Genomic DNA, 27,892 nt, shown 5'->3' on the forward strand with positions numbered 1-27,892 from the left:
GAGCATGTGGTTGCACTCCAGTACAAGACACTGGCTGAAGAGCACCCTGATCGACTCGCCTCTCAGCATGCACTCGCTGGTGTCTATCAAGCCAATGGACAGATCAAGCAAGCAATGGAGCTTTTGGAGCATGTGGTTGCAGTCCGGGAAAGGACACTGGCTCAAGAGCACCCTTCTCGACTCGCTTCTCAGCATGCGCTCGCTGGTGCGTATCAAGCTAATGGACAGATCAAGCAAGCAGTGGAGCTTCTAGAGCGAGTCGTTGTAGTTAAGGAAAGGGCACTAGCTGAAAAGCACCCTTCTCGACTCGCTTCTCAGCATGCCCTCGCTGGTGCATACCAAGCTAACAGACAGATCAAGCAAGCAGTGGAGCTTCTGGAGCGAGTTGTTGCAGTTAAGGAAAGGACACTAGCTGAAGAGCACCCTTCTCGACTCGCTTCTCAGCATGCGCTCGCGCGTGCATACAAAGCCGACAGACAGATCAAACAAGCCGTGGAGCTTCTAGAGCGTGTGGTTGCAGTTAAGGAAAGAATACTGGCTGAAGAGCACCCTTCTCAACTCGCTTCTCAGCATGCGCTCGCGCGTGCATACAAAGCCAATAGACAGATCAAGCAAGCAGTGGAGCTTCTGGAGCATGTGGTTGCAGTCCGGAAAAGGACACAGCACCCTTCTTGACTCGCTTCTCAGCATGGACTCGCCCGAACTAGTCCTACAAATGTCTCCCGAATTAGTTACAGTGACATACTCCTACAGTCTTTCTAACAGGCTTTGTCTTCTGTAGGGTGTAGCTCTTTCGGTCCTTTGGACTTTGATGTCGTATAATTTTGGCTGAAGGATAAGCTGAACGACATATTCTCAACAGCCCTCATCCAAATATGTCGTCAAGCATTCTATCATGAAAGTTTTGCTTATTGTTAGTACCGTCTGGCTTTGTCCTGGATGGTCCGCATTCGCAGGCCCACGAGTCAGAAGTGCTTCCTCTCAGACCTCCGGCACCATCTTGTTTCATGGTCTCCACCGTTAGGTACAGCTGAGCTTATTTTAAACCTAATTACATTAATTTATCTGTATATAAGTCACGCTATTCCCTTCCGCGAATCACGGACTAGGTCACAGCAACTCAAATCAATTGAATTTGAGTTCAGGTAGCTTAATAAGGCTGATAGTTAACTGGATAAATTGAACAGGTCCCTTTGAAGTTGTACTGTTATGTATTGCACGCGAAAGAAACTTACAGCCGCCCCTCATTTAGAATCGGGTGGGCCACTATACCATACTCACTAAGTCCTTGGCAGTGGGTCCGGAAGACAATCCTCTCTTGTTTAAAGGTCAGTGCGATTTCGAGACGGACTGTACCACCGGGTCCTTATGACAGAAGGCGGCAGGCTATCATATCATCAGTTTCCAACTCGCAATTATGGCTCATAGCGAGTGATCCCTAGCCACAACTCTGCCCGCTCCTAGTGCTGTCTAGATTATATATTAAAAAGGGGCGAGCCCTCAATGATCTTCTCGCACCAGGTTGGATGGAAGGGTTGAGCAGAATAATCTTGAATCTACCCCAACCCATCTTCTGTTGAGTATAAGTCGATGCTAGTATAGAGGCTCAGTCTAGTATAGAGCTTCGTGTAGGGAACTAATTCCGTAAAAAATAGAAAGAATCATGAATCTTCCTCTGAACTGCAACAAGCCTTCCAAGAGACACTATAGTAGTATGTGTTGATGGAAGGCAAAGCCTTAAAATTAACCCAGATCCAGCGAGCATTGGCCTCATTCTCAGGCTCTCTGATAATTGCTGTACTAACGCCGTCGCATCTACAGACAAAGCTACTCGGATCGGGTAGGCATATGGAAACAAAGGCAAGACAATCCTCCACCATTGGGCACACTTTGGGGACCACTTCGCATATTCAGACGACCACTGGAGCGCATTGAAGTTGATGTTACAGCGCACTATTTACCTCTTGAGGAGGCATGCTACTGTCCTCTTTATCCTTATACGGCCAATTACGCCAACAGATCTCCTGTTGGTCCGCCTCTGCTTGCCTGACCATTTCCATTCGAAACTGGCGATTGCCCTCCACTGCCCTCTCAAAGTTGTCCGGGTCGGTCCCGCCTTCCAGGTCGATATTGAGGTGCTCTCTAACTCGGGATAATAGCTGTTCAGACTCGTTCCACTCCTGCGATTCCGCAATTGCAGCCTCTCGCTCTTCATCGCTGAACACGACTGGACAAACTGCCAAGGATATTTTGCTCCAAACTGACGGAGTCGTGATGCCTACTAATGCAGCACGTAAGTTGATTACATCTGCGTCCCATGGGTACCCTGTCTGGCGAAGGAGGTACTGTAGCATTCCAAGATACCGAAGTTTCAAAACATCCAGGTGTTGCTTATTGTTTACACCTGTCGCGGCTGTGTAGTAGAGATTAGCCTCTTCTAGGCGAAAAACAGCTCTGGATTGTCTCTGTTCATCAACACTCATCTCGTCGAAATGATCAGGGAGAGATGGAATCTGCAGACTTTGAGGCCGCGAGGAGTCGTGCTCACAAAACGCGGGATAACCTGCTTGCATGAAGCGCGGGTATATCACGGCGTCCTGCCAATCAATGATACTAACAAATTCTGGTGGATCCAGGTGCCAATACAATGTTACCCAGACTCAAATCGGGGTGTCTTAGTGTCGGAGCCAGAGTGCTGGAAGAACCTGGTTAGATTAAATAAGGCGCCAACTGTATGAACTGTGAAAGTAACGAGCTGTGCTCGGAGGGGTGAATATCGTAGTTGGTTGGTAGAAGGAATGTCTGGCGAGGCTGAGCTTTGGCGTGATGCTGAATGACAGCCATCTCTCGGCGAGCCGGGGAGGTAACACAATCCACGGGTGAAAGCCCTATGGCAATGATTAGCCCAGTTCATGTCGGTTCTTTTCTGACAGCCAAGAGAAAAGTGGGAAGGAGAAAGGGGAAAACCTACAGGGCCCACGGCCACTCTCCATTTTCTCTCGTTCGCCATGCCGAAACTGCCGGGCAGACACAGGGCCGAAAACAAAATCTCCCATGGTTGGTATCTAGGCTTCCCCGTCAAGGTCCTTTTTGTAATATAAACTTCCGTACGCTGGAAAATGGAAGTTAAAAATTTTCCTCTCCAGATCAGCGATTTGTGTCATGACGTCTTTCACCTCGTCAGTTGTGAGCGAGGACTATCGTGAGGAGAGACTCTCTCCCTTCACCTGCTCCATCAAAATATACTCTGCTCTCACAAATTATCTGATGTTGCTGAGTATGTCAAAACCTTTGGCATCGGTAGTTTGAGAACAACTCGCAAAAAGTCCATCGTCGCCACCTCACTGGCCGCTGTGTAATGGGGAAGCCCGGCAATGGGAGTGGGAATTCGTGCAATCACCTCACGGCATCCCTTGCTTGTAGAAGAAACACTTTGTTAAAGCCCGCCTCTGCAAGCTTAGAAATATGAGGGCAATAGTCTTCTTGTACTGATCTCTGTTGGTCGAAACTTGACGAATCGTTCGTTTAAACGATCGGTCTCGTTGAATCTAGCTGACATTCACTAATTGCGACTGGAGCCATCAAGACTTGACTTAGATCCATCGTCGTGATGTATTTTGGAAAAATTCCTCGTGCAGTGCTGGTGGGCTGGTGGGCTGGTGGGCTGGCGGATAAGTGATAGCGGGATGAAACAGACATGGAGACCCATGGATTGCGGAAACAGGGAATGGGTGATATGCTTCTATCAATGGTGAGACTCTGAGGAAAAGTCATCATTGTTTCAAAATTAATGAGGGAACAAAACATTGGCACAAGATATTGGTTCACCGCAAGTTGACGTTTTCTGGATGCTCGGGACTCCCCTGCCTTGACCTTCCATGTCACGTCACGCTGATCTATTATTAGAAAGCTTTAATCAACTCACTGCAGGCTGGATCTACCAACTCTAACTACAGGCGACACAACATAAGGACAATGAAAGAATTCAAGAGGAAGAAAGGAGCATGGAAAACTAGATAAATTAATCAGTCATCTAAGCCCTAGATGCATGGAGTACATAATAAGTGCCCTGCTGTTCTCTTTGGGTCCTCCAGTACCCTGGTTTCGATTTCGGCTGGTGCGCTACCATGACGCCCAGCCAATCTTGAGGTAATTAAATTACATCTTCCGCGGAGCATAACTAATGTACAACTTCCTCGGAATGTGTAAGCTTCGCAGTGCAGCAAGCCGAGCTGGTCATTCTTGGTCCCGATTAACGACATCTTCCGAGGAACATGTGTTGATCTTTCAACTCAATGATGGTCGCCGAAAATGGATTGCCCCTTTAAGCACACACCGTCTTTTGCGGGGGTCAGTCTGCCCCTACTCATGTTATTCCCCCGCCTGATTATGCACCAGGGGGCATCGTCCGGTACTGTGGGGAAGAGCGTGCGGGCTACAAATTGGAGCAGAACCCCCAAGCTTTTTGCTCGGACACCCAGGTCTCGTGGATATACTTCTCATGGCTCTTCTCCTGCAGCTTCTGGTTTTCCTATTACCATTTCTGGCAGCTGCCTTGCCAGCTGTGAGTGAAAGAGATGGTCCTCTTACGCCAAGTGAAGACCCATTTTACCAGCCTCCACCGAGCTGGGAGACCACGGCCCCTGGCACAATTCTTCGCCACCGGACTCCTCCCTTCCCCATCGCTGCTTTCGGGCTGGCCAAAGTCAACCTCAGGGCTACTCATCAGATTCTCTATCGAACAACCAACACATTTGGCGAGCCTATCACGACCGTGACGACTATCCTTATCCCGCATAATGCAGACTACACCAAACTGCTTTCCTACCAGGTTTTCCAAGATGCAGCAGACCCGAGCTGCTCTCCTTCCTTTGCACTCCAGCAATTCTCCGATGCTGGCGAGGCCCTTGCGCTTGCCATACCTCAGATTGAGTATTTGTTCATGAGCTCAGCCCTGAACAAGGGCTGGATTGTTACAGTCCCGGATTACCTTGGCCCAAAGTCAGCATATGGAGCAAATATAATCTCAGGTCCTTTCTTTAGAGAATATCCGTGTCGCCTTGCTTGGCCTCTACCCGTCGTTACTGGTATTATACCACATGCTGAAACATATTCTCAGGTCAAGCCGTCTTGGACAATATCCGTGCTGCCCTGGCCTCGACAACTATTACTGGTATTTCGTCACGGGCTGCTGTTGCAATGTGGGGATACTCTGGCGGCAGCCTGGCTAGTGGATGGGCTGCAGAACTGCAGCGCTCATATGCCCCCGAGTTGAAGATTGCTGGTGCAGCCCTTGGAGGAACAGTACCGGAGATCCTGCCTGTGATTGAAGCTATTAACAAGGGCACCTCTGTTGGACTTCTCATTGCCGGCCTCCAAGGTCTTGCAAATGAATACCCGTCGGCAACACAACTTATCCGCGAAAATATTATCCCCGCGAAATGGGCGGAATTCAACAAAACACAGGAGCTTTGCCTCGTTGGCAATCTGCTCGAGTATCAGAACGATGACATTTACTCCTATTTCAAAGACGAGAGCATCTTCACCAGCCCCGAGGCCACGAAACTTTTGAATGAGAATTCCATGGGCCAACACACCCCTAGTATCCCTTTGCTCATCTACAAATCCACAAACGACGAAATCAGTCCTGTTAGAGACACCGACCACCTTTATAATAACTATTGCTCAAATGGCGCGGATGTCAAGTACCTGCGTGACATCCTTTCGGACCACACCACTCTGGCCATTACAGGTAGGTGCCAAGGACCCGGGCCGCGTTCCCTTGGCTAGTTAACGTTCATGCTGACCATTATTCCAGGTGCCCCAGACGCGCTCCTTTGGCTAGTCGACCGCCTCAATGGCGTCCCCGTGAGAAAAGGGTATTCAACGTCAACACGACTATCAGGCCTTGCTGACCCAAAATCAATTCGAACACTGGGCCGGGATATTGTGCAGTTGCTGCTGGGGTTCCTGCAGTTGCCTGTCGGGCCGAAAGGGCGGTAGATGGGGGATTTGAGGAGTCTGTTCGCCTGTCGAGATGCGGATGGATATCAATTGGACCACGGCCGCTAAGGATGGCTGGGGGGGTAATGTCCAAGACAATAGGGCTATCTGTCAAACCGGCTCATCGACACAATGTGCAGGCTTTTAGCTATAATATGATAAGGTGTAGGTCTAGGGTCGTGAATAGAGATCATATACCATGGAAACTCGATAGGTTTGGTGGGTGCGCGTGCAGACTATATAGCTGACGGACCATACGAAGCCTCGCAGGATTGTGTCACTGGCAGAGTATAGACCGTCTCAACTAAGCCGATTGCATGAACAACCACAACCTCCCCAGCCTGCAAGCGATCTGCCTGTTGATCTACGTCGGCCACAGCATTGGGCAGTCCGACGGGATATCTCGACGGGATATCTGTGCTGCTGGCATGCACAGTCCACCCACTCCACAGACTCGGCCCAGACCCAGCCACGAAAGTGAATACGAGCGAGGAGCTACGTATTACGCAGGACAGACTGTCGACCGGGAGGTCTCGAAGCGTGTATGGTGGTTCTCGCCAGACAAGCATGGCTGCAGATTCTGTCGAATAATACCTGCTCGATTCATCCGACCCAGTTCCACACTCCCATGCTGTGTTGAAATGCAACAAGGAGATTCTGCTATTCATGTGTTCCATGGATACAATCATCAATCACGAGTAGGAGGACTATACTCAGGGAAGTTATGCCATGGTTCTGAATTATTGTGCGTGCACCCACGCCAGACCAGGCTGCTGGAATCACAGCACCACACAAGTTTATTGATGGAAACTGTTCAAAATATGCCCTATAAGATTCCCCCGAGCCAAGATCTGGGCAGCTCCGACTCAATATTCATGAGATAAGAGTGGCAGATTCGGTGTATATGACTGGATTTGCATCCTATTACGACTCAGATACTTGGCTAAACACATTCATGGAGATGTAAACACTAAGCATTACACTACACAAGACTACCCTGCTCATAAGCCCTGGGCGACTTGTCCAACTTGGCTTCCTCTCCCTCAAGCCCACCGTCTTGGCTTCCAGACGCCCCATCAACGCTGGTCGCCTCGAAGTCTCGATCTCGACTAGCAGGCTGCTCAAAAACTTCGTAACCCACCGGAGCCGTCTCGAACCCCATCTCGCGCTCGTCCCCGGGGACGGGCCAGATGAGACCAAGGACGAGGTACGCGATGCCGCCAACGAGGAAGCTAAGCTCCCAGCCGAGGGCGTACATATTCGATGCAGCCTCATTGAGGGAAGAAGAGCCCGTCTCATTGAAACTCTCCACGAACCCCGGGAGCGGAAGCAGGAAGCCAACGACAAACGCCACAAACGCACGAATATTCGCACCACGTACGTAATAGTACAGCCCCTCGCTAGAGGCCGTGTACATATCCGCGAGCGTCAAGTTCCCACTCCGCAAGAGGAAATAGTCCACGAGCATGATGGCCACAACAGGGCCCTGGAAGATGGCGTAGCCGTTGAGGAAATTGAGGAAGCCGCTGGCGGAGGTAACGATGCGCCAGGGGACAATGGCAAAGGCGAGGAGCAGGCAGAGGAACTGGCCGCGGACGATGTTGAGGTAGGCGGGGAGCAGACAGGTGACGTCCGCTGCAAAGGGGATAAAGTTGCAGGCGATGGAGGTGCCGAGCGTGGCAAAAGCGAAGCTTGCGGCGGCGAAAAAGACGCCCGCGCGTGCAGACGAGGTGTAGCCGCGGTCGAGGATGCCGTTTAGCAGGTCATAAGGGTTCCAGAAGGCTTCCCCGTATAAGCTGAGTACTGCGGACTGCAGCTGTCAGTTCAACACTCCAAGGAGAAGAGAGTGACTCAATACCGTGCTGATAACTCCAAAGGAGGCGCACAAGGTCTGGCCAAGGGGCAGCGCAATCAACTGGCCCCAAGTTTGGGCGTTGCGCGTCTTGGAGTATCGCGCAATGTCCGGGATGGTGACGAGAAGAGCTGAGTTGGAGCCCATGACGGCGTTGAACTGCGAGACAATGGCCCATGCAAAGACCTTGGTGGAAGACTTGGCCGACTCGGCCTGGGCATCGAGCGAGGAGGAGCCAACGCCGCCGTTGGCCTTGGTCGCCCAGATGACGATCCCCAAACCGGCCAGGGGAAGGACTGCCGACTTGACGGTGAACAGGTGCTGGATGCGCGACGTATGGACAAAGACAAAGGGAATGGTAAAGAGAAAGGCGAGGAAGAAGCCGATCATGATCTGCGTGGTGATGTGTTGGCTTGCGGGGATGTTGTTCGGAAGGCTCGACCAGCTGGGGAAGATGCAGCGGAGGCAGATGCTGATGAACTGGCCTTCAAAGTACATTTGCACGCCGCCCCAGATGATCCCCAGGACTGATCGGAGCACAACGACAAAGTAGTGTCCGTAGATGCCAAAGCTGACGCGAGACAGAACCGGGTAGCCAATATGGTACCGGGAGGAAGCAAAGCCGTTGAGAACCATGACGGTGGCCGAGAGCAGGTTGGCAAAGAAGACGACGAGGAGAGCATCGCGCACGGAGGCGCCGGCAGAGATGAGCGACGAGCCGATGCTCCAGGTAGAGACATTCCATGATTCACTCCACCAGTAGGCGAAGAAGCTCCAGGCATTCCAGGTCTGGCGGTCCGCAGGGGAAGGGAGCAGATCTTCGTTTACAAGAAAAGAAGATGAGCTCTTAAGGCGGATTGCCTGATGGAAGGCACGAGGGGAACTGAATGCGCGCTTGAACCGGTCCATCATGGATGGCTGACGTTTGGCTCAGAGTTGCGAGTGTCGAGGAGCTGATGACACCCTTTACAATATATGGGGGATGTTCTTATCATGGACTCAGCATTATATTGCCCCAGATACCCGAGGAATTGGTCGCCCCCACTCTCCATGTTGATAAAGGAAGGAATGGGCTTGACTGATTGGTCTAAACTCGTTGCGCGGGCATCTTGTGAGTTACTCCAAATCCTCCTCAGCCGACACCCCCTCCCCCGTCCTTTTACCGGTGCATCTTGCCAATTTGCCCACGCAAGAAACTTCAAGGTGTCAACTCACCAGATTACGCATCTTGTGCCCTTTTCTGCGCGGGCAAGATGTCCTATGCCTGTCCAGAAGCAGGCTGCTCTCGGCGTTTCAAACGACGAGAACACCTCAGTAGACATCGGCTCAACCGTGAGTCATGAATCGCAGTGATCTAATTCGAGAGGTGCTTGAGCTAACCAACAGGATAATATGGGAGCAGATCAACCACGCAAGATCCACCAATGCCATGTGTGCCAGAAAGACTTTGTGCGCCTGGACCTTCTCCAGCGGCACATTCGCCGACATGACCGTGGCATGAGCTACCGGAATTCCGGTGGGTACACAACAAGTGGCAGGCCAGTCGGCAGCAACCGGCATGGCACATGCATTAGTCCTCTCGTACCAGCTGCGGGGGTGGAGCTGCGTGGGCAATCGGAAACTCCTGGAGACACCGTTGACACCCCTACTTCGCGAGATGATCAGCTCGAGACGCCACAGGCACTTGTTGCCACGGTTGGGCAGACCAGCATAGATGCCTTGCAGTCCATGATTAGCGAGTCCAGGCCGAACGAGACATCAGGTGTGGGATATCTCACCTTCTTCGACGGGTCGAACGATGCCACCAGCCTGACCCAGGATCTGGACTGGCTGTTTGGCGTTGGCGTTGATTGCTGGGATGATGCGTCTGCAAGCCTTGATAGGTTCAACAACATCCTGAATCCAACTACCGAGCAACTGCCGGTATGGTCGCCTCTGTCCGGGACTTCTTCTCAGGGCTCCGTCTCCGTTGCTGTCGAAAATGTTACCCACCTCGTACCGCGACAGAAGGTGCTCGCAGCCCTAGTGACGCTGCCCGCCGATCTTCTGTCCTCATCCTTCTTCGACGCGGCCAACCTGGAATGGTTCATGCAAAGCTACTGGGACAACTACAATCCGCATTTCTCGCTACTGCACCGACCGACGTTTTCCGTGCAGGCTGCGCCACCTCTACTCCTCGTTGCGCTCTTGACTCTGGGTGCGACCCTCTCGCCCGACAGAAACCATTATCAGATTGCCGAGAAGATCCATGAGAGCCTACGGTGGCTGATCTTTACTGTGAGTGGCATAATGCAGCCACAGAGTCCTATAATATACCTGACAGATGACGACAGTCACCAGATTTCCAAGCGCCGGCCCCTCTGTGGGTGGTGCAGGCGTTGTTGGTCGTCCAGTCCTACGAGAAGATGTTCTCGACTCGCAAACTGCACGAGATCTCGCACATTTTCCATTACTCGGTCATTACAGTAGGTCCAAGGTGTGGTCTTTTGTTCATACTGGAGAGGACTAAATATTCTAGCTCATGAGACGCGGAAGCAGTTACTCGCCACACGCAGACCACTCTGATGACAGCGATACACCCTCCATCTCAAAGGCCTGGCACCGCTGGGTCGAGCGCGAGCTCTCACACCGGGCCGCATACTTTGCCTTTGTCATGGACGCTCAGCACTCGTCCATCTTCGGCCACTCGGCCGCCCTGTCTCTCACCGACATCCACCTCCCGCTGCCCTGCGCCGATGCCCTCTGGGAAGCACCCACGGCAAGTATCTGGAATCGAGAACGAGCAAGAATGCCGCCTGGCCCAGCTCCGTCCTTCATCCCGGCCCTCCGTGCGCTCCTTGCAAGGCAACCGGTGCCGCACACCTACAGCCCCTTTGCGCGTTTCGTGCTGCTGCATGGGCTGCTGTGCTTGACGCGCCATATGATTACGCGGGACCAGACGGCGTCGTATCTGTCTGAGCATCAGACGACATCAGAGACCGAGGCAGGCGGGTCGGGGTCAGTCACACCAGAGCAAGACAGCTGGAAAGACCGCCTTGACCGCGCAATCGACACCTGGTCCTTTAGCCTCCTCTCCCGAGCACCATCGCTCTGTCTCGAGGCCGCCCGCCCGCTCCAGCGGATCGCACATGTCAGCATCCACGTCTCGCTAGTCGACTTTCACATACTAGCCGGGGCGCCGCACCTCGCAACGTCTTCAGGCCCCTGCGCAGCCCGGGGAAGAGACAGCGCACAGTTTGCGCGCGCGTACAAGCGCATCAGTGCGTGGGCGCACCACCGCAATGCAAAGAGGGCGTTAAGTCACTGCTTACTCCTCATCCAGGAAACCATGTTCACGCGCACGAGGTATGCGGCAGCCGAGGATAGTATCATCCTCAGGCCATGGGTGCTGTACAACACGACGCTGGTTCTGTGGGCCTATGGGGCTATCCGGGAGGGGGCGGACGACATTAGATATCCTAGTGAGAATAGGAATGGAAATGAGAGGCCTGTCCCTGCTGGAGACCAGGTACAGAGACAGGGCCAGTGGACGGCTGAGGAGTATCTGGCGCAAATGTTGAATGGCCTTATGGGAGACGGTTCCAGTGGTGATCTTGACCAGCTCAAAGGTGCGAATAAGACGACGGGGTTGGTTGCTGCTGTGAGAGATGCGCTGGAGGGGTGCAGATGGGCGTTGCTGGAGGAGGCTAAAGAGACGCTGGGTCGCTTGTCAGAGCAGACAAGCATCCTCTTGTCGATGGGATCGAGGCCGACTACCGAGGATGAGGGATGATTCGGGTCCAATGACTGTCCTAGGTAGTCTCGACGCTTTACTCTAGATCAATTCATCATCTGCGGACACATTCGTCCTCAGCCGTATATACTATTGCAAGCCCCTTACTTCACCCTCAGCTACCAACTCAACCGGCAAACTCATACTTGGCCACCCCCCGAGTCCCAACTTCGTGGTACTTGAACATGTGTCCGCCCTCATCCTCAGCCTTGGCCGTGGGTTTCCTATCTTTTCCCGTAGCAATATAAAGAATATCCGAGTTCCTCCCTCCCCAAGTTGTGCAAGCCATATTCCTAGCTGAGAAGATAATGTCCTTCAAGTGCCGGCCCTGCGGTGAAAACACCATGACGCGGTTGGAATCGAACACTGCGATCCAGAGATTGCCATCGGTGCTGGGGGCGCCGTTGTTAGCGACTCATCGCTGAGATCATAATACGGACCGATGAGAGGAAGAAACGACTCACTCGACGACCATGCCATCCGGCTCGCCAAAACTATCCCGCCGATCAATAAACAACTTCTTATTTGTGATTGCGCCCGTCTCGACGTCAAATTCGTAGCTGAAGACCTTCATGGCCACAGAGTCATTCACATACACTGTTCCCCACAAGTCAGCTTATCCTGATACAACAACCAAAACCTTCAGAAAAGAAGACGAGTTACTTACTTGTCGAGTTATCCGGACTCCACGCCAACCCATTCCCACAAACAAATCCCCCATCCATCTCATGCAAGCTCCCATCAGGGTCAAATCTCCACAACCGCCCAATCGGCCTCCCATAATTCGCCGGAAGCCCATTCGGCCCATACCCCATCGCCTTGAGATCAATCTCGGCAAGCCAGAAGCGGCCCCGCGCATCGACGCCGCCGTCGTTGAACCGCCGCTTGTCGCGGTCCGCCGTAGGGATGATCTCGTGCACGACGTCGAGCCGACCCGTCTCCTCGTCGAGGAACGCGATTCCCTGGTAGTATGCGCAGATGTAGCTCCCCGGGTTGTTTCGCCGGAAGAAGTGCACTGTTACGCTGTCTGCGAGTTGGAGAACGCGCGCGGCGCCAACGGCGTCCCCGGTCTCGGGGTCGACACGGAGGATATGTAGTGCTGGGGGGCTGGCGAGGCAGTCGACCCAGTGGAGGGTTGAGTCGCGGGCTCGGTAGATGGGGGCTTCGCCGAGGATCATGGGTGGGTTGCATTTGTACCAGGCGCTGCCGCCGTTGATGGATTCTAGGCCGGTCATTTTTGTTGAAAATACAAAATAGAGAATTAGCAATGTCGGAAATTTGCTTGTCTCGTGAGTCGACAGAAGAGTGAGTGAGGGGGACGTACTTATCATCGCTTCCCCGCCGACCCCAGCCTTACGCGGGCATCTTATGCGGGCATAACGTTGTATCCCGCACATCCCACCTTATGTGTGGGATATCCTGATAACTGCCCTTGTCTCCCATAATAAGCATCCAATAACGCCCCGTTGCAGTCGGTAAATATCAGCAGCAATCAAATAACAAACATGGCCGCCCAGCCACCCTACCCCCTGCACGAGTCCATCAAAGACCTGCTCGATCCCGAATATGCCAGCTTCTACAACCAGTACTTACTACACGCGCCTCAGGTACACTACCAGCCCGTCGCTGCTTCGCGAGTCGGCGGCAAGCTGATCCCCGTAAGCCTCTTCCTCCCCCTCCAGCCAGCCAGCCGTTCAAAAGTGTATATATACATACCGTCTAGATCTAAATAAGATTCGCCAAGCTAACTCCCGCGTGCTATTACCATTTCCAGGGCGGAACCGACCCCCTCCCCATCGGGAACACCATCGACGTCCAGATCCCCCGTCTCGAATCCACCGGCCCACCCGTCCCCGTCCGCATATTCATCCCACCGGGCTCCCCAACCGCTCCAGAGGGATGGCCCGTCTTCCTCTGGTACCACGGCGGCGGCTGGGTCCTCGGCAACATCGATTCGGAAAACAGCCTGTGCACAAACCTGTGCGCGCGCGCGTCCTGCATCGTCATCACCACCGACTACCGCCTCGCCCCCGAGAATCCGTTTCCGGCGGCCGTCCACGATGCCTGGGAGACAGTGCTGTGGGTGGTTTCGGGGGCTGCGGCAAAGCACCTGCGCCCGGATCTCGGTGGCCTGGACCTGAAGAGACTGGCCATCGGCGGCTCCAGCGCCGGCGGTAACCTCGCGGCTGTGATGACGCACAAGGCCCGCGGACACGGCGCCTTTCTCGCAAAAGGTATGGGATTCACGTACCAGATTCTAGTCGTCCCCGTAACAGACAACACGGCGAGCGTCACGAACAACGCCACATACGCCGCCTACGAACGTACGCCTGCGCTCCCTGCGGAGAAAATGCTATGGTACCGGCGCCACTATCTCCCCCGAAAGGCCGACTGGGCAGACCCGCTGGCATCGCCGCTGCTAGCGAGCGACGAGATGTTTGGTCACCTGCCAAGGGCGTTGATTGTTGTTGCGGGGCTTGATGTGTTGAGGTGGGAGGGGGAGGAGTATGCGCGGAGGTTAGATGGCGCTGGGGTGCAGGCGGAGGTTGTGGTTGTCGAGGGGGTACCGCACCCGTTTCTGGTTATGGATGCGGTCTTGAGTAAAGGGAGGGATGCGGTTAGTCTTTTGTGCCAGAGGCTTGCGGAGGCTTTTGAGTGATGTGTTGTGGAGATGGAAACGCTTGGTATTTCCTATTGGAAGGTCCTTCCTCACAATCATGCCATTTCCTCCGTACAGTAGAGAATTATTCAAATGGCCAATAGCGCTCGTACTCTGCCTTTTCCTCGTCAGTCTCGGCCAACTGCTCCAATATTAAGTCTCTGACTTCGTGGAGAGCAGCTTTGCACTCATCATATCGCTCGTACTCGATGAAGCCTTTGTCCGGCCATATATCACCCATTTTCTCCTTGACCTCCGTAACAAGCTCAGTTCCGGCCACTGCACGATTGCTATCCATTTTGATACGCTCGATATCTGCTTCCGTAAAGTTGAATGGGAATGGGGTGTTGCTGGTAACAGCAGGTAAGTCCGTCCGCGTATCTTTCAGATCCACCAGAAGCGATTGAAGTGCGCCTCGCCGTATTCAAACATTCGGTGGCCAAGAAGTATCAGCCCGTACGCTGCCGTCCTTCGGAATTCGACTGCTTTATATAGGTCTGGGTTTTTAGCATGCATGAGTTTCCGCCATCCAATAAACACGTTTTTGACGGTATACTCATGCATAGCAATGGACCGTTCTTCAGGTGAAAGCCCGGAGAGTTTTGGCCGTGGTACCAGATCAGGCGTTTCACGCTCAAGGCCATCGCAATCAAGGAAGGCTGGATCGGGGTTATGGTTGAAGAGGGGTGAGATGTGACAAGACTGCCAGTCAATGATACCCGTAATCTTTCAAGATTATGCGGGTCTATAAAGACGTTGTCATCAGGCAAATCATTATGCCAGAGGCAGGGTCTGGTGATAGCTATATCTTTTGGGATAAGGGCATCCACGATCTGTAGATACCACGCTAAAGCAGTAAGCTTCTTTTCCGTGTCTGGTTGGTATAGCCTTGGGCCGCAGAACAAGGCAATTGGTTTCGGAGATTCTAGAGACTGGATTGCCTTCACCTCTCGCGTCCCGATTGCTTGCAGGCATCTCAACGTGTAAATTTGATCGGCCTGCATCACACCAATCCTGGCCCGTAGCAGGGCCAATGGCAAAATCCGAATCTCTTACAGCCTTGCCATCCCTGACAAAGTGGTTGCCTGCCGGTGGCTGCATGTCTTCCCTGTAATACAAGCTGCCTTAATGCGAGAATGAAACGCTCCGCCATTACTGTTAAAGACGTGTCATGGCAAGAAGCACTTGGAGCTTCTGTATTAGATTCAACGTGCTCCAAACTTGCGATAGTGGAACACCTTGCATTTTCTCCATGATGGTAAATTCTGCCCCAACAAGATGTGATTTGGCTTGCGAGTTCCATGTGTATACACGAGGCGCTGGTGTGTCAGGAATTTTCTAGCCTCCCAAATCAGACATGTGAAAAAGACTCGGCGTTGAGGGATAAGCTTACAAAGTCCATCGTGGTGACTTCACTAGCAGTAGTAAAGTGTGGAACGCCAGCATTCGGATTAGGAATCTTGGCTACAACTTCTTTCCCATCGTCCATAGACATGAGGAATGCTTTGTTGAACATGCCGTCAGGGTACTTCTTGATGGCAATGCATCGTGCAGCTCCGACCGAGTCTGCTGCGACTCTTGCGAGGCTATTCATATCGAATCTGACCTCTCGCTTTTGAAGATTCTCTGCCTCATCAACAATAAAGCGGCCACGCGTGAATTTGAAGAATTCATCGTTAGAATTCCAGTCTGACACGAATGAGTAATGCGCCAAATCGCGCTCCAATGGGTGTGCTTACCTGTCTGAGACGCGTCCTTGTCCATGCCCTCGGGGCAGCATGGTCGGACAAAGTGAAGCTTTGAGGATTGAGCGGCAGTGTTGTTTCGGGCTTGGTATGATACTTTGAATGTGGCCCCAAGGACGCGCGGATGGGGATCGGCGCATTTCCACGAGATGGAAGTAATGCCTGATCTTGCCAGGCACCTGGAAAAGTAGGTCGCCAACGATCACGCAAACACCAATTTCGAGAAGAACAAGACCAATCCTGGGTATATTTGATTATTGCGCAAAGCGAGAGATGATAATGCTAGTGTTGTAGAGGAAGATTGAGCAGTGGCCCTGGTGTGATAGCGAGATCATCCCTTGTGTCAAGGGAAACACGTGACAAGCTAACGTAGGGGTAGTGAACTAACTAGTTTACTACAATGGCAGGTGCAGCACATTTCAGCCACCCAGAGCTCAGAAACTTCGGATCTTCTCTCCCCATCTGATCTGGCAACCTGCGATAACACGATAATCGCCGAGGGGACTGCACGTCATCGAGGCTTGGAGATTAATGGGCAATTAAAGTGTCCGACAACTTCAATCTTCGCCAACGCTGTCTCGGAAATGGTTGGTTTGCGAGGAGCCCATCGCTCCTTTGAGACTCGCGGCATCGTCTCTCGGCTCGAGGCGAAACTGGGTCTGCGTAAGATGAACTGCCGAAACGGCTATGAATCTGAAGATGATGCATTGGTCTATCTGGATGCTGAGGAGAAGAAGGCAACGAAGATGCTGGAAGCTATCTAGGACAAGCAAACCGATCTGCTTAGCCTTCTGTGGTCTATGGAGATATTATTTTGATCTGAGCATCATAAACGCCCCTCATTGGACTCATACAAATCATCTTGCCATCCGTTGCGCATACTCTCGTTGCGTCGCGTTTCTTCCATCAATGTACTTGTCTAAATTCTCCGAAATCACCGCACCAGGGCTCAACCCACTATCAACCGGTATTCCCAAGTGCTCCCAGAGCGGGATAACGCCCACCCATGGCGGCGTTTCAATATCCGGTCCATCGACCTCCCTATTTCGAGGCTGGATTCCCGGCGGACCTGTGCGGGTTTTGACTGACAGTTTGTCGATGCATACTTTAATCACAGACACCAGGCCGACCTGGAACGAAGCGACGGGGTTGACTTCCTCCCATCGATTGGCGACGATGTGATTTGTGACTGCGCGCATTACGTTGCGCTTCACGGGTTTGTTGGTAACGGGAATGCATGTTCCGTGTATTACGGCGCTGCGGTAGTTGAATGTGTGGCCGTTGGGAGCCGAGGAAAGAACGAGGCAGTCAACTGGAAACGTCAACATTGGAGCACACTCAACAGAGCGATAGGCATATCATCACTTACTCTTGGTCGCTGTGATGCAGACTCTGGGCGGGTCACTCCCTCGGCTGCCCTCGCGTGTCAACTCTGCTAGTCTCATACTAGGATGTCCGTGCAGATATACGACCATCTTGTTCGCCTTATCGCATCCGTTCAAGCATTCTCCTGTGTACGCAGTGTCCGTACAGCCATTGGCTCCCTCATGTTCTTCCTCTTCCTCCGTGACCAAAGCAATCATAGGCAGGCATTGTGGGAGACCATTATCGATGTACGCAACATGAGCCATGTAGCAATCGTCGAAGACAGCCTTTGCTGACTTGATATCATAGCTTCCACGTTGGGTATGCATGCGGAGCGTTGCGGGTTCCATTGTTTCTGCGAATGTAATCTAACCCGACCAATCGAGCGAAATTAGGGCTATTTAATCTCCATTCCATGTCACAGGGGTATACCCACGGACCGTCACCAGTGACCAGTCACATGCTCGCCTTGGCCTCTGGATTACGATACAATACAGCCCCCACGGAGACCAAAGCCTATCTGATCGATAGCATAAAGCGGGGAAGCCCGAGTTGGAGTCGGCACCGCCGCCCCACCGATAAGACCAGCGACGCAGGGCGATAGCATCCATCGTTCCACCTTCTTCGACTGCGACTCCGCTTAAGCGTCTGACAGTGACCTGTCACTACTAGGATCAACCGTCATGGCCACCCGATCACGCAAAGGTTGCATCGATTGCAAGCAGGCCAAGGTCAAGTGTGATGAGGTGCATCCACACTGCGGGACCTGTACTCGGAGGCGGCGCGTGTGTTCCGGGTACGCGAGGGCTTCGAACCCGAATGTTTCTTCGCGTTCTAGCTCTGGCTCTGGTGGAGTGAATCGCCGGGCGTCTGTTGCATCTAGTGCTTCAATGAATTCTTCCCGGGCATCATTGGGAGACACGTGGTTTGGTGAGGCGACGAGTTCGACAAGCGATTGCATGCGGTCCATTATTCTCGAGGCATCCACAAAGACGCTTTACCCTGCTCGTGGACCGGCCCTAATTCCGTTGAGTGAGATTATTGCAGCGGATAAGCCGCTCATCGAGGTATACTTTATGCGACACCCCTCGGAAATGATCATTCGCAACGACTTCTTCATCAGCGAGATGAACGGTGCAGCCATTGCGCTCCTGCAGCAGAGTCCAACGGCTGTCGGGGATGCTCTCGCCGCGATTGGAGAAAACTATGTTGAGGATTCATCAGATTCAGCCATGGTGTCCAATCGCAAGACGCGTCTGTTGAGTCGGCTGAGGTTGATTAATGAGGAAGAAAGTAGTCTAGAACTTGTTCTCATGCTGCTTCTTGCTCTTTGTGGAGTTGAGGTATCCTACCATCTCCAGATTATATCCAGTTATGGGGTCGCAGCTAACTGATAAATGATAGCTCGTGGACCCTCGGTCTGACGGCGGCGCTACCACCCTCTCAGCACTCATTGACAATGTCTCCATGGTCCTGGAATTCCACACCCGACAGGGAAAGACATTGAGTTCCATGGCCAAGTATTTCGCTCGAGGCGTTGCCCGGCAGGATCTACTCATCTCACTTACTAGAATGCAACGCACCAGGATCAACCCGTGCGCCTGGCTGGATGAGTACTCGCTGTGCCATGCTGACCGGGTGATGGGGTTGACAACTACCTTGGCTCCATTGTTGTCGCAACTCGCTGCACTTGCTGAAGATGTTCAACACACAATGAATGGTCAGTTCATAACCGACAGTACTACTGTTGAAACCAATCATCTCGCAGTGAGACGCAGCGACCTCGTCGAGAGAGAAGCATCTATACGCGCTCAACTGGTCTCATGGCGTCCAATCCGTGATCCGACCATGTCAATGGCCATGTCTCGAACATTCCTTCTCCACGCATACACATGGCGCGCAGCAGCCCTTCTCTACCTCTTCCGGCTCTTCAACCGCCCCGGTAGCTCGGCAGAGGCAGATGCCGAAGCGCTTAGCATGGCGTACGAGGCCATGGTCCACATTTCCGGCTCATCACAGGACATCAAGCTCTCGCTGTGGCCTCTATTCATTGCCGCGTGCGAGCTCGAGAGCCGCGAGGATCGGGCTCATGCAACTCGGTTATTCGACGACATCTGCTATGCGAGGCCTATTGTAACCGCGCGGCGGACAAGATCATTTGTTGTGGATACCATCTGGCCGGCGAGAGATGCAGGAGAACATTGGGATTGGATGTATTTTGCGCGATGCGCGCCTATACCACTGTAATTCATCTAGTTCTACATAATGATACCCATGATACCATATCAAGAACCAGCTATGTCTTGCCTGCTGTCCTCTGCCCAATCTTCCACTCCTCGAGCACCAAAAGATTATATACAACACTCAAAACCGGCGTCTCAACACCCACCTCCCTCGCCTTGGCCAGCGCATTTCCCAGAATAACATCCACCTCCATGGGCCGCCCATTCTCCAAATCCAGCAACATACTGGGCCGATACGCGCAATCATCCGGTAGCCGATATGCCATCCACTGCACAATACTCTGCGGCATCGCATGCCCGGCCGCTTCGTCCAAATCTCCCACATCATCGGGACAAGCAGCGTCTCGCGCCCGTTGCTCCGCTGCAGCTCGCCGACGTCCATGCGCATCAGCGCGCACACGGTATTGAACGCGCCGTTCCAGAGGAGTTTCTCCCAGCGCGCAGTTTGGATGTCCGAGACTAGCTCGCAGGTATGTGCGCCGCCCGCGATATACATCTCAACGAAGCTCCTTGCCTTTGCCATGGATCTGGAGTCATCGACGCCGCCGTGTAAATGCGGTCCCGTCTTCGATACATCCTTCCCCACCTGGACGACGACGTTTGGTTCCTGGACTTCACTGCCAATGTGGCTTACGCTGCTCATCACGACGTTTCCTGGGTATGCCTTGACGATGTCTTGCTCGATGCCGATTCCGTTCTGGATTAGGACGACAGTTGTTTTCCCCGGCGTTATGACAGGCGAAATCATTTTGACGACTGGGTTGAGCGACGGTAGCGCCTTTGTCGCGACGACGACGTAGTCGTATTCCACCTCCTTTACCTGCCCCGCATGATCACGAACATCTTTATCCTCCGCATTTGCATTTGTAGTCCGTTCGACTGTCGCGGCCTCCACAGCAGACCGAACGACGCGGTACGGCTTCCACCGAGAAATCTTGCCGTGGTCGACCGAATCGATCTCCCACCCGTGCTCCAAGACGTAGTTGTATTTCGATCGCAGCACGACAGTCACGCGCGCGAGCGCCGACTTTGTGAGCACAAGCGAGGCGATTGTGCCGACGCCACCAGAGCCAACGAGGCAGACTTCGTATTTGGGTTTCGAGAGCATATCGGGCATTGCTGGGAGGAGTGTCTGTGTGGAATCGTAGTCAAAGAACAGCAGGTTTCATGCAGCTAGAGAATTGTGAAGAGAAAGCTACAAGGTACCTCTTTTCCTCCGTCTCCGTACCATTTGTCGCTTCGCGTCTCGCGCAGAGTGTAGCCGATGACCCCAACCTCGGAGAATGAGGCCGTGCGGGGGTTGCATACTCCGCACGCTAAGATAGCATAGATAAGAGATGCAGGGAAACAGGCTTGTACAGTGTTTGATACCCATGCTGGTGCATAACAGTTGGAGATGGTCTGCAGAGTCCTAGGCTAGTATTCAGCTACCGGCTGCTATCTATCGGCAAAGTCTATGCTATCTAGGCGACTCCAATATGGTCGAGCGAACTCGTACTATCTACAATGTTATCGGGGAAGCACTAGTTCAGTTCTCACTGTTGAGCACTCCATCCAGTTCCTCGGCGTATCTGAGCAATGCCGCGTCTTGGAGTCTCGGGGCAACGAGTTGCAGTGAGACTGGGGCGCCAGCCATGAGGCCTGGGTCGTCTATCGGTACCAATTAGCCAGGACAATCAATAGCGTTTTGCTTTGAATAGAAGAAGTACATAGTGCCTGGATGCTCTTATCCAAATCATCCTTTGGCTCGAATGCCTTGTTCTTTGTGTCGCGTACCGGATCCACCTTGGTAAATGGCATAATAACCGCGGGATACTGCCATTCTCATTAGCTTCACTACCTCCGAGTACGGGGTGTATATTAGACAACTCACATCAACCGCATTCCAAACAACGGTATACAACTCCTTGGTCGTCTCCTCGGGACTAATCGCCGCATGCGGCGCCGCCGGACAAACAAGCACGTCAATCCCGAGCGCCTGCCACGCATCCAGCATGGCCTTCTGCATCGCGCCCTTCTCCGTATTCCACGCCCACATCTCCTCGTGCGTCTTGCGCGGCATATCCCAGAACCCGAATTTCGTCACAGAGGGCACGACGGGCTCGCCTGCTTTGGCCAGCTCGCGGCGCGCATACGAGGCGCCGTCGACTGTGAATAGTTGGGCGGAGATTTCGCGGATTTTGCTAAAGGATGGGCAGCTTGGGGTGAAGTCGCGAGTTTCGTAGCCGGCGGATTCGAGCTTGGATCTTGCGGTCTGGATCGCGCGGAGGACGGGTGGGTGCGGGGTGACCCCGGACTGTGTGAGGATGCCGATGATGGGTTTGCGCTGGGATGGGGGTGTGGGCTGTTCCATTATTCCGGGTATTACGGCCGGGTCGAACAGCCAGGGTTGCGCGGCGCGGACGGTCTCGGTGAGGAGTCTCATGTCGCGGATCGAGTGCGCTATGGGGCCCAAGACGGCGGGGATGCCCGTGTTGACTCCTGTCCAACCCGAGGCCGCGTACCCGATGAACGGGAGGATTCCGACAGAGGGCTTGTAGCCGTAGACGCCGTTGAAGGCAGCGGGGAGACTGACACAGTTATACATCAGCGTCCCTTGAATCGGGAGTGTTCAAATACGCACCGGATAGAGCCTCCCACATCCGTCCCTATCCCCAATGCATTGCCCCTGAATGCCGACAGCGCACCCTCGCCGCCACTGCTGCCACCGCAGGACAAGTGACTGACGACTGGGTTTCGTGTCCGGCCAAAGACGTTATTCTCGCACTCTGCAACGAGCATCGTCTGCGGGACATTCGTCTTTGCAATGACCACCGCCCCAGCCTGCTCAATCAGCTGTATAACCGGGGTCGTAGTCGTTGAAGGCTCAAAACATCGGGAGATGTACCCATTCGACGCATCATAGCCGTTCACATGAAAGCACTCCTTGAATGTCATCGGCAGTCCATGCAGCGGCCCCACAGTCTTTCCTGTTTTTGCAAAGTGCTCGTCGAGCTTTTTCGCCTTCTCAATTGCATCCGCAAAGAAGATCTCCGTTAGTGCGTTGCACAGCTGCTGACAGATGGCCGCCCTCTTGCAGAATGCAGTGACTGTCTCAACAGCCGTGTAGGTGCCCTGGGCAATCTCCGCGGCAAGGGAAGTAGCGTCGTACTTTTCACCCGTGATTTCGAGCTCGCGCTCGGTGAGGATTCCGCTGATTGCTGCCATCGGGCGGACATCCGCGACATCTCTGCCAGGGAACTGCGAGGGCTGCAGCCTCCACGACGGAGGGATTCGCGAGAGCTGCTCGGCGCGCTTTTCATCGCGAATGGCTTCCCATATTCTGACTGGTGGAGGAAACTCGGCCTCTGGGACAACGGTTTCGGTGGCAGTGATGGTGACGGTGCTCATTCTGATGTTGAACTGTGGTTATGGCGTTCTAGTAAGCCAGCCGAGGACAGATCTCCCCTGACTCGCTTTATACAAGATAGCTGACGAATTCCGGAGCACGACCGGAGCTCGCGCACAACATCTTCATTGACCCCGTGGAGTCTATTGAACATGCTATCAGCGCTATCAAAATAAGCTATCAGGGACGCTATCAGTGGTAAATAACAGCGCTAGTGAAAGATACAGTATCGAATCCTTCGGCGATCGGGGCCGATAACCAACTGCCTGAGCTACCCCAATCGACAACGAGGGAGACTCTGGGCGTGAGGCAAGAGCTGCCGCAAGAGCAGGAGATATAAAGCCAAGGTGCTCACACGAGCATACTGTGTTGGTTTGTTGCAGAAAAAACTGCGCTGCACTTTGCTACTATGTCCATGTCCAAAGAGACTAGCACGCCCGCTCCCAAAGAAGCCGACGAGGCCATTACATCGGCGTCTGAGCATGACGTGGGGAGCTCCAAGTCTGTTGGCTGGCTCCGTCGGCTCGGTGGCCGGAATCAGAACCTCAACGAGGTCGGCAAGGATTATTTTCAGCAGTCGTTGCAGTATGATCCGGCGCAGCTGGAGAGAGACGCGGTCAAGGTTTGCAGGAAGTTGGACTTTTATGTTTTGCCGATGGTACGAGAAGCCCTTATTCTGTTGTACTGCGCAGGATCTCCTTTGGTATTAATACTGCTAATAGATGATGATGACATACATGTTGAGCTTCCTCGATAAGCAGACGTGAGGCATCCAGTCCGATATATCACCACGTTTCTTAACAGTATCCAGGCTGAACTATTCCAACGCATACGGCCTACAGGAAGACACGAATATGACTGGGGATGATTATTCCTGGGTCTCATCCGCCCTCTATATTGGCTGGCTTGTTGGGGCTTACCCGTGGCAGCTCCTGCTGCAACGCTTCCCTGTTGGAAGATTGATTGGAATCATGCTCTTTGTCTGGGGGGCTGTTTGTATGCTACAGGTGAGCACACTCCCTCCTGCGCCCAGTCAAGCGAGAAGCCTTTGTTCAACTAAACATATCAGGCCGCCGTCTTTAACTTTGCCGGCTTCTTCGCCATCCGCTTCTTCCTCGGTCTCCTCGAAGCCGTCGTCTCGCCCGCATTCATCATCTTAACGTCCATGCTCTGGACGCGCGAAGAGCAAAGCCTTCGCAGCTCATACTGGCTATCTATGAACGGCATAGCGGCAATCCTGGGAGCCCTGCTAGCATATGGCGCAGGACACGCAGAAGGCCTAGCCGTTCCGCAGTGGAAGCTCATCTACCTGGTATGGTCCCCACCTCGAACACATATGACTTCAGTGCACGAGAACCATATTTTCTGATGACAATGCCTGCACCCAGATTGTCGGCTCCATGACCATAGCCTGGGGCTTCGTGATATACGCTTACCTCCCGGACGGCCCACACAACGCCAAAATGCTAACAGAGTACGAGCGTGTCGTCGCCGTCTGGCGGATATCCCACAACCAGACGGGCCTCAAACAGCCGCAAATCGTCCCATCCCAGATCAAAGAAGCCATCCTGGACCCGCGCCAGTGGCTCCTCTACCTCATGGCTATCTGCTATGGCATCTTGAATGGCGGCGTTGCCAACTTTCTCGCCGCAATCATCAAGGGATTCGGGTACTCTCCTCTCCGCACGAGTCTCCTGCAGACGCCCGTGGGTGGGATTCAGGTCGTCATGGTTATTGCGTTTGGGTACCTGAGCAAGGTGCCGAATATGTTGGGAGCGACGATTGTGCTCGCCTGTTTGCCGGGTCTGGCGGGACTGATTGGACTGGTCACGATTCCACATGATGATGCGCATCGGTTCGCCCTTGTGGGGATGTGCTGGTTACAGGGAATTTTGGGCGCCCCGGTTGTGCTTAATTGGACGCTGCCTGGACTGAATACAGCAGGGCATACGAAGAGGAGTACCGTGCTTGGATTGTACTTTGTGTATGCATTACCTCCTTGTTCTTTCTACTTCCCTACCATTGTGCAACTAACAATCATGTAGGATCTACTGCGCCGGCAACATAGCAGGCCCACACCTCTTCCTCGCCTCCGAAGTCCCGCGGTACCCAACAGCCATCAAAGGATTGGCTGGGACTTACGGGGCTGCCATGGGTCTGCAGATTATCTACACAGCGTACTGCTACTTTGAGAACCGACAGAAAGAGCGCGAGGGGCTGTTAGATGGTGCTGACTCGGCTGAGGCAGCGATGGAAAGCTTCGAGGATTTGACGGATAAGCAGAACAAGCATTTCCGGTATCGAGTTTAGAAGTGGTTGGATGCCTGTGTAGTCAAGTCAAAGCAAGGACAATATATGGCAGGAACATGCTGCGCGATAACTTTGACGTAGTCCATCTGAGCAGAGCATGTATGTAATTTGTCTTTACCATGCCTAAAGCGCATGGGTGCTTCCAACGTTGCCACTCGGTTTGCATGTATCAACTGTGCCATGTAGACTTGGAACGCGCATACACTATTAATCTCAATCGGGCTCATGCAACTTGAGTATAACATGTGCAATGTAGCCGTCTTCAACAGGGCACGAAGTTTATGTCTATCAATTATCCTCCTTAAGTCAGACTGCGGCGCCGGCTCCTGCGCCACAAGCGGACATGCTCGAAGCAGGGGAGGCGGCGGCATACACAATTCCAAGCACAGCTCAGCAATCAGTCCAACCCGGCAATGCTGCTCGTTTTACCTCATCTCAGAATCCAGTAGATCAGCCGGGTATGTATCTGGAGGGCATACGGTCCGATCTCGTCGATCATGGTGCGGATTTCGAGTATTATGGTGAGGACTGGTCGGGGTAATTCAGTGATCTCACTAACGTTGCTATGCCTCCTTGATATCCTGCCAATTTCTGACGAGTATGGTGTCACGGGCCTCGCCCTGCTTATGTCCCGCTTAGGTCATCGCCACGTGACAATTCTCTGGAAATAGTCGGTCCCGCTGCGCGGAACCTCCATTAGTTCTCCATGCTTCGTATTTTAGTTTAATACGACCTTGTTCACCGAGAGACGTTCCTTACAGATTGAGACTAGGACGGAGAGCCGTAAGCTGACTACAAGGACGCTGAACAGGATGAGAAGCCGTATCTACATGACAATATGCGTGGCATAAGTAGCCATCATCCCACTCGGCCTTGATTCGAACCAGGAAAATGCTCGCACTACTCTATATACACAATGCAATGGTCCAAGATCTATTTCCCTGCGCCCCTGGCAAACGCTCTCAGCTGCTCTACACTTCCGAAGAAGAGATTCGCCTCGCCTCCATTCTTACTCAACCCAGCATACTGCCAGATCTTCGCCTCGCCCCATCCCTTCGGCAGAGGCCCAGGCTCATCCGCCCAATTCGCAAGCCAAAGCGGATGCTCCTTCGCAAAACTCTCATCGCCACCAGCACACTTCTCCCACCAGTCCGCCGAGAGAAACAACATCGGTGCCCGCCCCGTAGCCGCCTTGTACGTGTCCGAAAAGTCCCACATCCAGTCCGTGATCTCCGTCGCATTCATGTTGTGGCAGAGCTTGCCTGCGATGTTGCCTTCCATTTCCAACACGCCGGGCAACGTTTTCCCGTCGGAGGATGTCCAGTTTCCGCCGTGTGCGAGGAAGAAGTTTGCCTGGTCTGCTCCGCTGCTTTCGCGGGCTTTGGCGAAGTGGACGGCGCCAGTGATTCGGTTCGCTTTTTTGGCGTGTGCGGTTTGGAGCGGTGCGCGGAGGTTGCGGTAGTTGGCGCCTTCGGTTGTCTGCGACGGAGCGACTTGGTTAGCAACGTGCAATTGATCCGTGAACAGCTGGAGAAGGATCGTGGCGGAAATGGCAAGTTAGGACGCAGTGTCGATCAATAAGCGATCTTCGACGGTCGATAATCAATCTCACCTTGACGATCACAAACTCTACCCCGCTGGCAGCCGCAGCGCTCCAGATGACCGGGAGATGGATCTCGAAGAGATCAATGCCTTGTGTCCCATTCTGCGCGGCTGGCGGAATCGATGTGAAAAGGGCCGATGAGCTCGACACGAGGGCTGGCAGAAGCCACGATAACGTTTGCAGCCGCATGGTTTCGGAGAATTTATGTGCCGATTGCTGGGAGCTGGATCGAGTCGTGATCGCGCAAGTTGGAAAGAGGAGGTGAAGATCGCAGGAGCGGGAGTTGGTGACCCCCTTTTTCTGCGCAGATTGTCGATCGGAGATGTCATTTTCAAGAAGTGGAGAGGTAAGTTATTGGTGCACTAACTTATTAGCGGGCTCCGCATTTTCCTGATATATACTAGTTCAATTCAGGTACCGATCGTGCCAGTGGGGCGCCAGGAGACGCTCCGAGGTTGAATCGAGATTCTCGCAGACATGTATGTTATCAAGGACGAGGTATCGAAGGGTCCGGCACCGTCGGGCTGCCCACGGCAAGTAATGACCGATGATCTCTATGGTAGCTCTGGAACAATGTACGAGGCTCTAAAAAGGGGCAAACTGGGTGTTGTGTTGACCGCAACGCGTCGACCAGTCTTCCCTTGGCGTCATCCGCATCAGACATTTATGGTGTGGGCGATGGATTCCAATATGCTTATGGCGATAGCATAAGGTGTCACAGGCCTCGCCCTGCTTAGGTCATCACCACGTGACGGTTCTTGTATATAGTCGGTTCCGCGTACGCGAAACCTCTTAGAGTTCCTCATGCGTCTTATTCCGTTTAATACGATTCTATTTTCAACGAAACGTTCCTTACAACACCCTAGTGTTTGCGCGCCGGCGCTTGCGTTTCTCCAGCCATTTATCTCTCATCTCAGGGTGCAGGGCGTGACAGGTCTCTTTGTCATGGAAG

At 53.2% G+C, this 27,892-nt stretch overlaps 14 protein-coding genes across 14 annotated transcripts in view; 6 read left to right on the forward strand and 8 right to left on the reverse strand.

Moving 5' to 3' along the window:
- The window catches only part of BJX68DRAFT_273615 (uncharacterized protein), a gene marked incomplete at both ends in the record, with an annotated part of 3,926 nt that extends 3,251 nt beyond the window's left edge, over nucleotides 1-675 (forward strand). The window contains one exon of the mRNA XM_071047501.1: nucleotides 22-675. Coding sequence (XP_070891949.1) covers nucleotides 22-675 — 654 coding nt within the window. The remainder of the gene's footprint in view (nucleotides 1-21) is intronic.
- Nucleotides 676-1,943: 1,268 nt separating this feature from the next.
- BJX68DRAFT_260014 (uncharacterized protein) lies at nucleotides 1,944-3,709 on the reverse strand (the record flags this gene model as incomplete). Its single annotated transcript, XM_071043801.1, has 8 exons — nucleotides 1,944-2,209; nucleotides 2,279-2,623; nucleotides 2,655-2,695; nucleotides 2,732-2,888; nucleotides 2,972-3,017; nucleotides 3,228-3,245; nucleotides 3,290-3,416; nucleotides 3,594-3,709. 8 exons carry the CDS (start codon nucleotides 3,707-3,709, stop codon nucleotides 1,944-1,946), a joined length of 1,116 nt encoding a protein of 371 aa, XP_070891950.1.
- Nucleotides 3,710-3,965: 256 nt separating this feature from the next.
- Nucleotides 3,966-6,206, forward strand: BJX68DRAFT_274698 (secretory lipase-domain-containing protein). The gene is made up of 3 exons (XM_071047704.1): nucleotides 3,966-5,030; nucleotides 5,120-5,752; nucleotides 5,819-6,206. Exons 1-3 carry the CDS (start codon nucleotides 4,502-4,504, stop codon nucleotides 6,001-6,003), a joined length of 1,347 nt encoding a protein of 448 aa, XP_070891951.1. The 5' UTR covers nucleotides 3,966-4,501; the 3' UTR covers nucleotides 6,004-6,206.
- Nucleotides 6,207-6,876: 670 nt separating this feature from the next.
- On the reverse strand, nucleotides 6,877-8,764 carry BJX68DRAFT_274700 (nucleobase cation symporter-1 family protein; the record flags this gene model as incomplete). The annotated part of the gene is made up of 3 exons (XM_071047705.1): nucleotides 6,877-6,924; nucleotides 7,145-7,813; nucleotides 7,862-8,764. The coding sequence occupies 3 exons, from the start codon at nucleotides 8,762-8,764 to the stop codon at nucleotides 6,877-6,879; spliced, it is 1,620 nt and encodes a 539-aa protein (XP_070891952.1).
- A 351-nt stretch (nucleotides 8,765-9,115) lies between these two features.
- On the forward strand, nucleotides 9,116-11,627 carry BJX68DRAFT_273618 (C2H2 finger domain transcription factor; the record flags this gene model as incomplete). The annotated part of the gene is made up of 4 exons (XM_071047502.1): nucleotides 9,116-9,187; nucleotides 9,242-10,132; nucleotides 10,189-10,320; nucleotides 10,374-11,627. 4 exons carry the CDS (start codon nucleotides 9,116-9,118, stop codon nucleotides 11,625-11,627), a joined length of 2,349 nt encoding a protein of 782 aa, XP_070891953.1.
- A 127-nt stretch (nucleotides 11,628-11,754) lies between these two features.
- On the reverse strand, nucleotides 11,755-12,862 carry BJX68DRAFT_273619 (SMP-30/gluconolactonase/LRE family protein; the record flags this gene model as incomplete). The annotated part of the gene is made up of 3 exons (XM_071047503.1): nucleotides 11,755-12,019; nucleotides 12,092-12,224; nucleotides 12,295-12,862. 3 exons carry the CDS (start codon nucleotides 12,860-12,862, stop codon nucleotides 11,755-11,757), a joined length of 966 nt encoding a protein of 321 aa, XP_070891954.1.
- Nucleotides 12,863-13,132: 270 nt separating this feature from the next.
- BJX68DRAFT_260018 (alpha/beta hydrolase) lies at nucleotides 13,133-14,286 on the forward strand (the record flags this gene model as incomplete). Its single annotated transcript, XM_071043802.1, has 2 exons — nucleotides 13,133-13,285; nucleotides 13,402-14,286. The coding sequence occupies 2 exons, from the start codon at nucleotides 13,133-13,135 to the stop codon at nucleotides 14,284-14,286; spliced, it is 1,038 nt and encodes a 345-aa protein (XP_070891955.1).
- An 85-nt stretch (nucleotides 14,287-14,371) lies between these two features.
- On the reverse strand, nucleotides 14,372-16,050 carry BJX68DRAFT_260019 (uncharacterized protein; the record flags this gene model as incomplete). The annotated part of the gene is made up of 7 exons (XM_071043803.1): nucleotides 14,372-14,636; nucleotides 14,747-15,012; nucleotides 15,042-15,174; nucleotides 15,296-15,410; nucleotides 15,453-15,605; nucleotides 15,703-15,975; nucleotides 16,026-16,050. The coding sequence occupies 7 exons, from the start codon at nucleotides 16,048-16,050 to the stop codon at nucleotides 14,372-14,374; spliced, it is 1,230 nt and encodes a 409-aa protein (XP_070891956.1).
- An 838-nt stretch (nucleotides 16,051-16,888) lies between these two features.
- Nucleotides 16,889-17,746, reverse strand: BJX68DRAFT_260020 (pyridoxamine 5'-phosphate oxidase family protein; the record flags this gene model as incomplete). The annotated part of the gene is made up of 2 exons (XM_071043804.1): nucleotides 16,889-17,343; nucleotides 17,401-17,746. The coding sequence occupies 2 exons, from the start codon at nucleotides 17,744-17,746 to the stop codon at nucleotides 16,889-16,891; spliced, it is 801 nt and encodes a 266-aa protein (XP_070891957.1).
- A 333-nt stretch (nucleotides 17,747-18,079) lies between these two features.
- Nucleotides 18,080-19,643, forward strand: BJX68DRAFT_273622 (Zn(II)2Cys6 transcription factor; the record flags this gene model as incomplete). The annotated part of the gene is made up of 2 exons (XM_071047504.1): nucleotides 18,080-18,739; nucleotides 18,801-19,643. 2 exons carry the CDS (start codon nucleotides 18,080-18,082, stop codon nucleotides 19,641-19,643), a joined length of 1,503 nt encoding a protein of 500 aa, XP_070891958.1.
- Nucleotides 19,644-19,692: 49 nt separating this feature from the next.
- Nucleotides 19,693-21,014, reverse strand: BJX68DRAFT_260021 (ketopantoate reductase family protein; the record flags this gene model as incomplete). Its single annotated transcript, XM_071043805.1, has 4 exons — nucleotides 19,693-19,918; nucleotides 19,963-20,459; nucleotides 20,520-20,722; nucleotides 20,999-21,014. The coding sequence occupies 4 exons, from the start codon at nucleotides 21,012-21,014 to the stop codon at nucleotides 19,693-19,695; spliced, it is 942 nt and encodes a 313-aa protein (XP_070891959.1).
- Nucleotides 21,015-21,167: 153 nt separating this feature from the next.
- On the reverse strand, nucleotides 21,168-23,029 carry BJX68DRAFT_273624 (amidase signature domain-containing protein; the record flags this gene model as incomplete). The annotated part of the gene is made up of 4 exons (XM_071047505.1): nucleotides 21,168-21,289; nucleotides 21,349-21,454; nucleotides 21,513-22,209; nucleotides 22,263-23,029. 4 exons carry the CDS (start codon nucleotides 23,027-23,029, stop codon nucleotides 21,168-21,170), a joined length of 1,692 nt encoding a protein of 563 aa, XP_070891960.1.
- A 407-nt stretch (nucleotides 23,030-23,436) lies between these two features.
- On the forward strand, nucleotides 23,437-25,337 carry BJX68DRAFT_273625 (major facilitator superfamily domain-containing protein; the record flags this gene model as incomplete). The annotated part of the gene is made up of 6 exons (XM_071047506.1): nucleotides 23,437-23,685; nucleotides 23,750-23,790; nucleotides 23,839-24,034; nucleotides 24,097-24,339; nucleotides 24,416-25,011; nucleotides 25,073-25,337. 6 exons carry the CDS (start codon nucleotides 23,437-23,439, stop codon nucleotides 25,335-25,337), a joined length of 1,590 nt encoding a protein of 529 aa, XP_070891961.1.
- Nucleotides 25,338-25,942: 605 nt separating this feature from the next.
- Nucleotides 25,943-27,678, reverse strand: BJX68DRAFT_251072 (putative secreted glycosyl hydrolase). The gene is made up of 2 exons (XM_071042343.1): nucleotides 26,950-27,678; nucleotides 25,943-26,816 (listed from the first exon to the last, which is right to left on the reverse strand). The coding sequence occupies exons 1-2, from the start codon at nucleotides 27,127-27,129 to the stop codon at nucleotides 26,271-26,273; spliced, it is 726 nt and encodes a 241-aa protein (XP_070891962.1). The 5' UTR covers nucleotides 27,130-27,678; the 3' UTR covers nucleotides 25,943-26,270.
- Between the last annotated feature and the right edge of the window lie 214 nt (nucleotides 27,679-27,892).

The sequence above is a fragment of the Aspergillus pseudodeflectus genome, assembly GCF_044049435.1.
Source record: "Aspergillus pseudodeflectus strain CBS 756.74 chromosome Unknown BJX68scaffold_124, whole genome shotgun sequence".
NCBI lineage: Eukaryota > Fungi > Ascomycota > Eurotiomycetes > Eurotiales > Aspergillaceae > Aspergillus > Aspergillus pseudodeflectus.

Bases quoted from the DNA above. Each gene is read 5' to 3' on its own strand.
- BJX68DRAFT_251072 (XM_071042343.1), bottom strand. From the start codon at position 27,129: ATGCGGCTGCAAACGTTATCGTGGCTTCTGCCAGCCCTCGTGTCGAGC. The intron at 26,817-26,949 runs GTGAGATTGATT...GCTCCGTCGCAG, and splicing joins TAGAGTTTGTGATCGTCAAG to ACAACCGAAGGCGCCAACTA.
- BJX68DRAFT_274698 (XM_071047704.1), top strand. From the start codon at position 4,502: ATGGCTCTTCTCCTGCAGCTTCTGGTTTTCCTATTACCATTTCTGGCA. The intron at 5,031-5,119 runs GTCCTTTCTTTA...ACATATTCTCAG, and splicing joins TGGAGCAAATATAATCTCAG to GTCAAGCCGTCTTGGACAAT. The intron at 5,753-5,818 runs GTAGGTGCCAAG...CCATTATTCCAG, and splicing joins CACCACTCTGGCCATTACAG to GTGCCCCAGACGCGCTCCTT.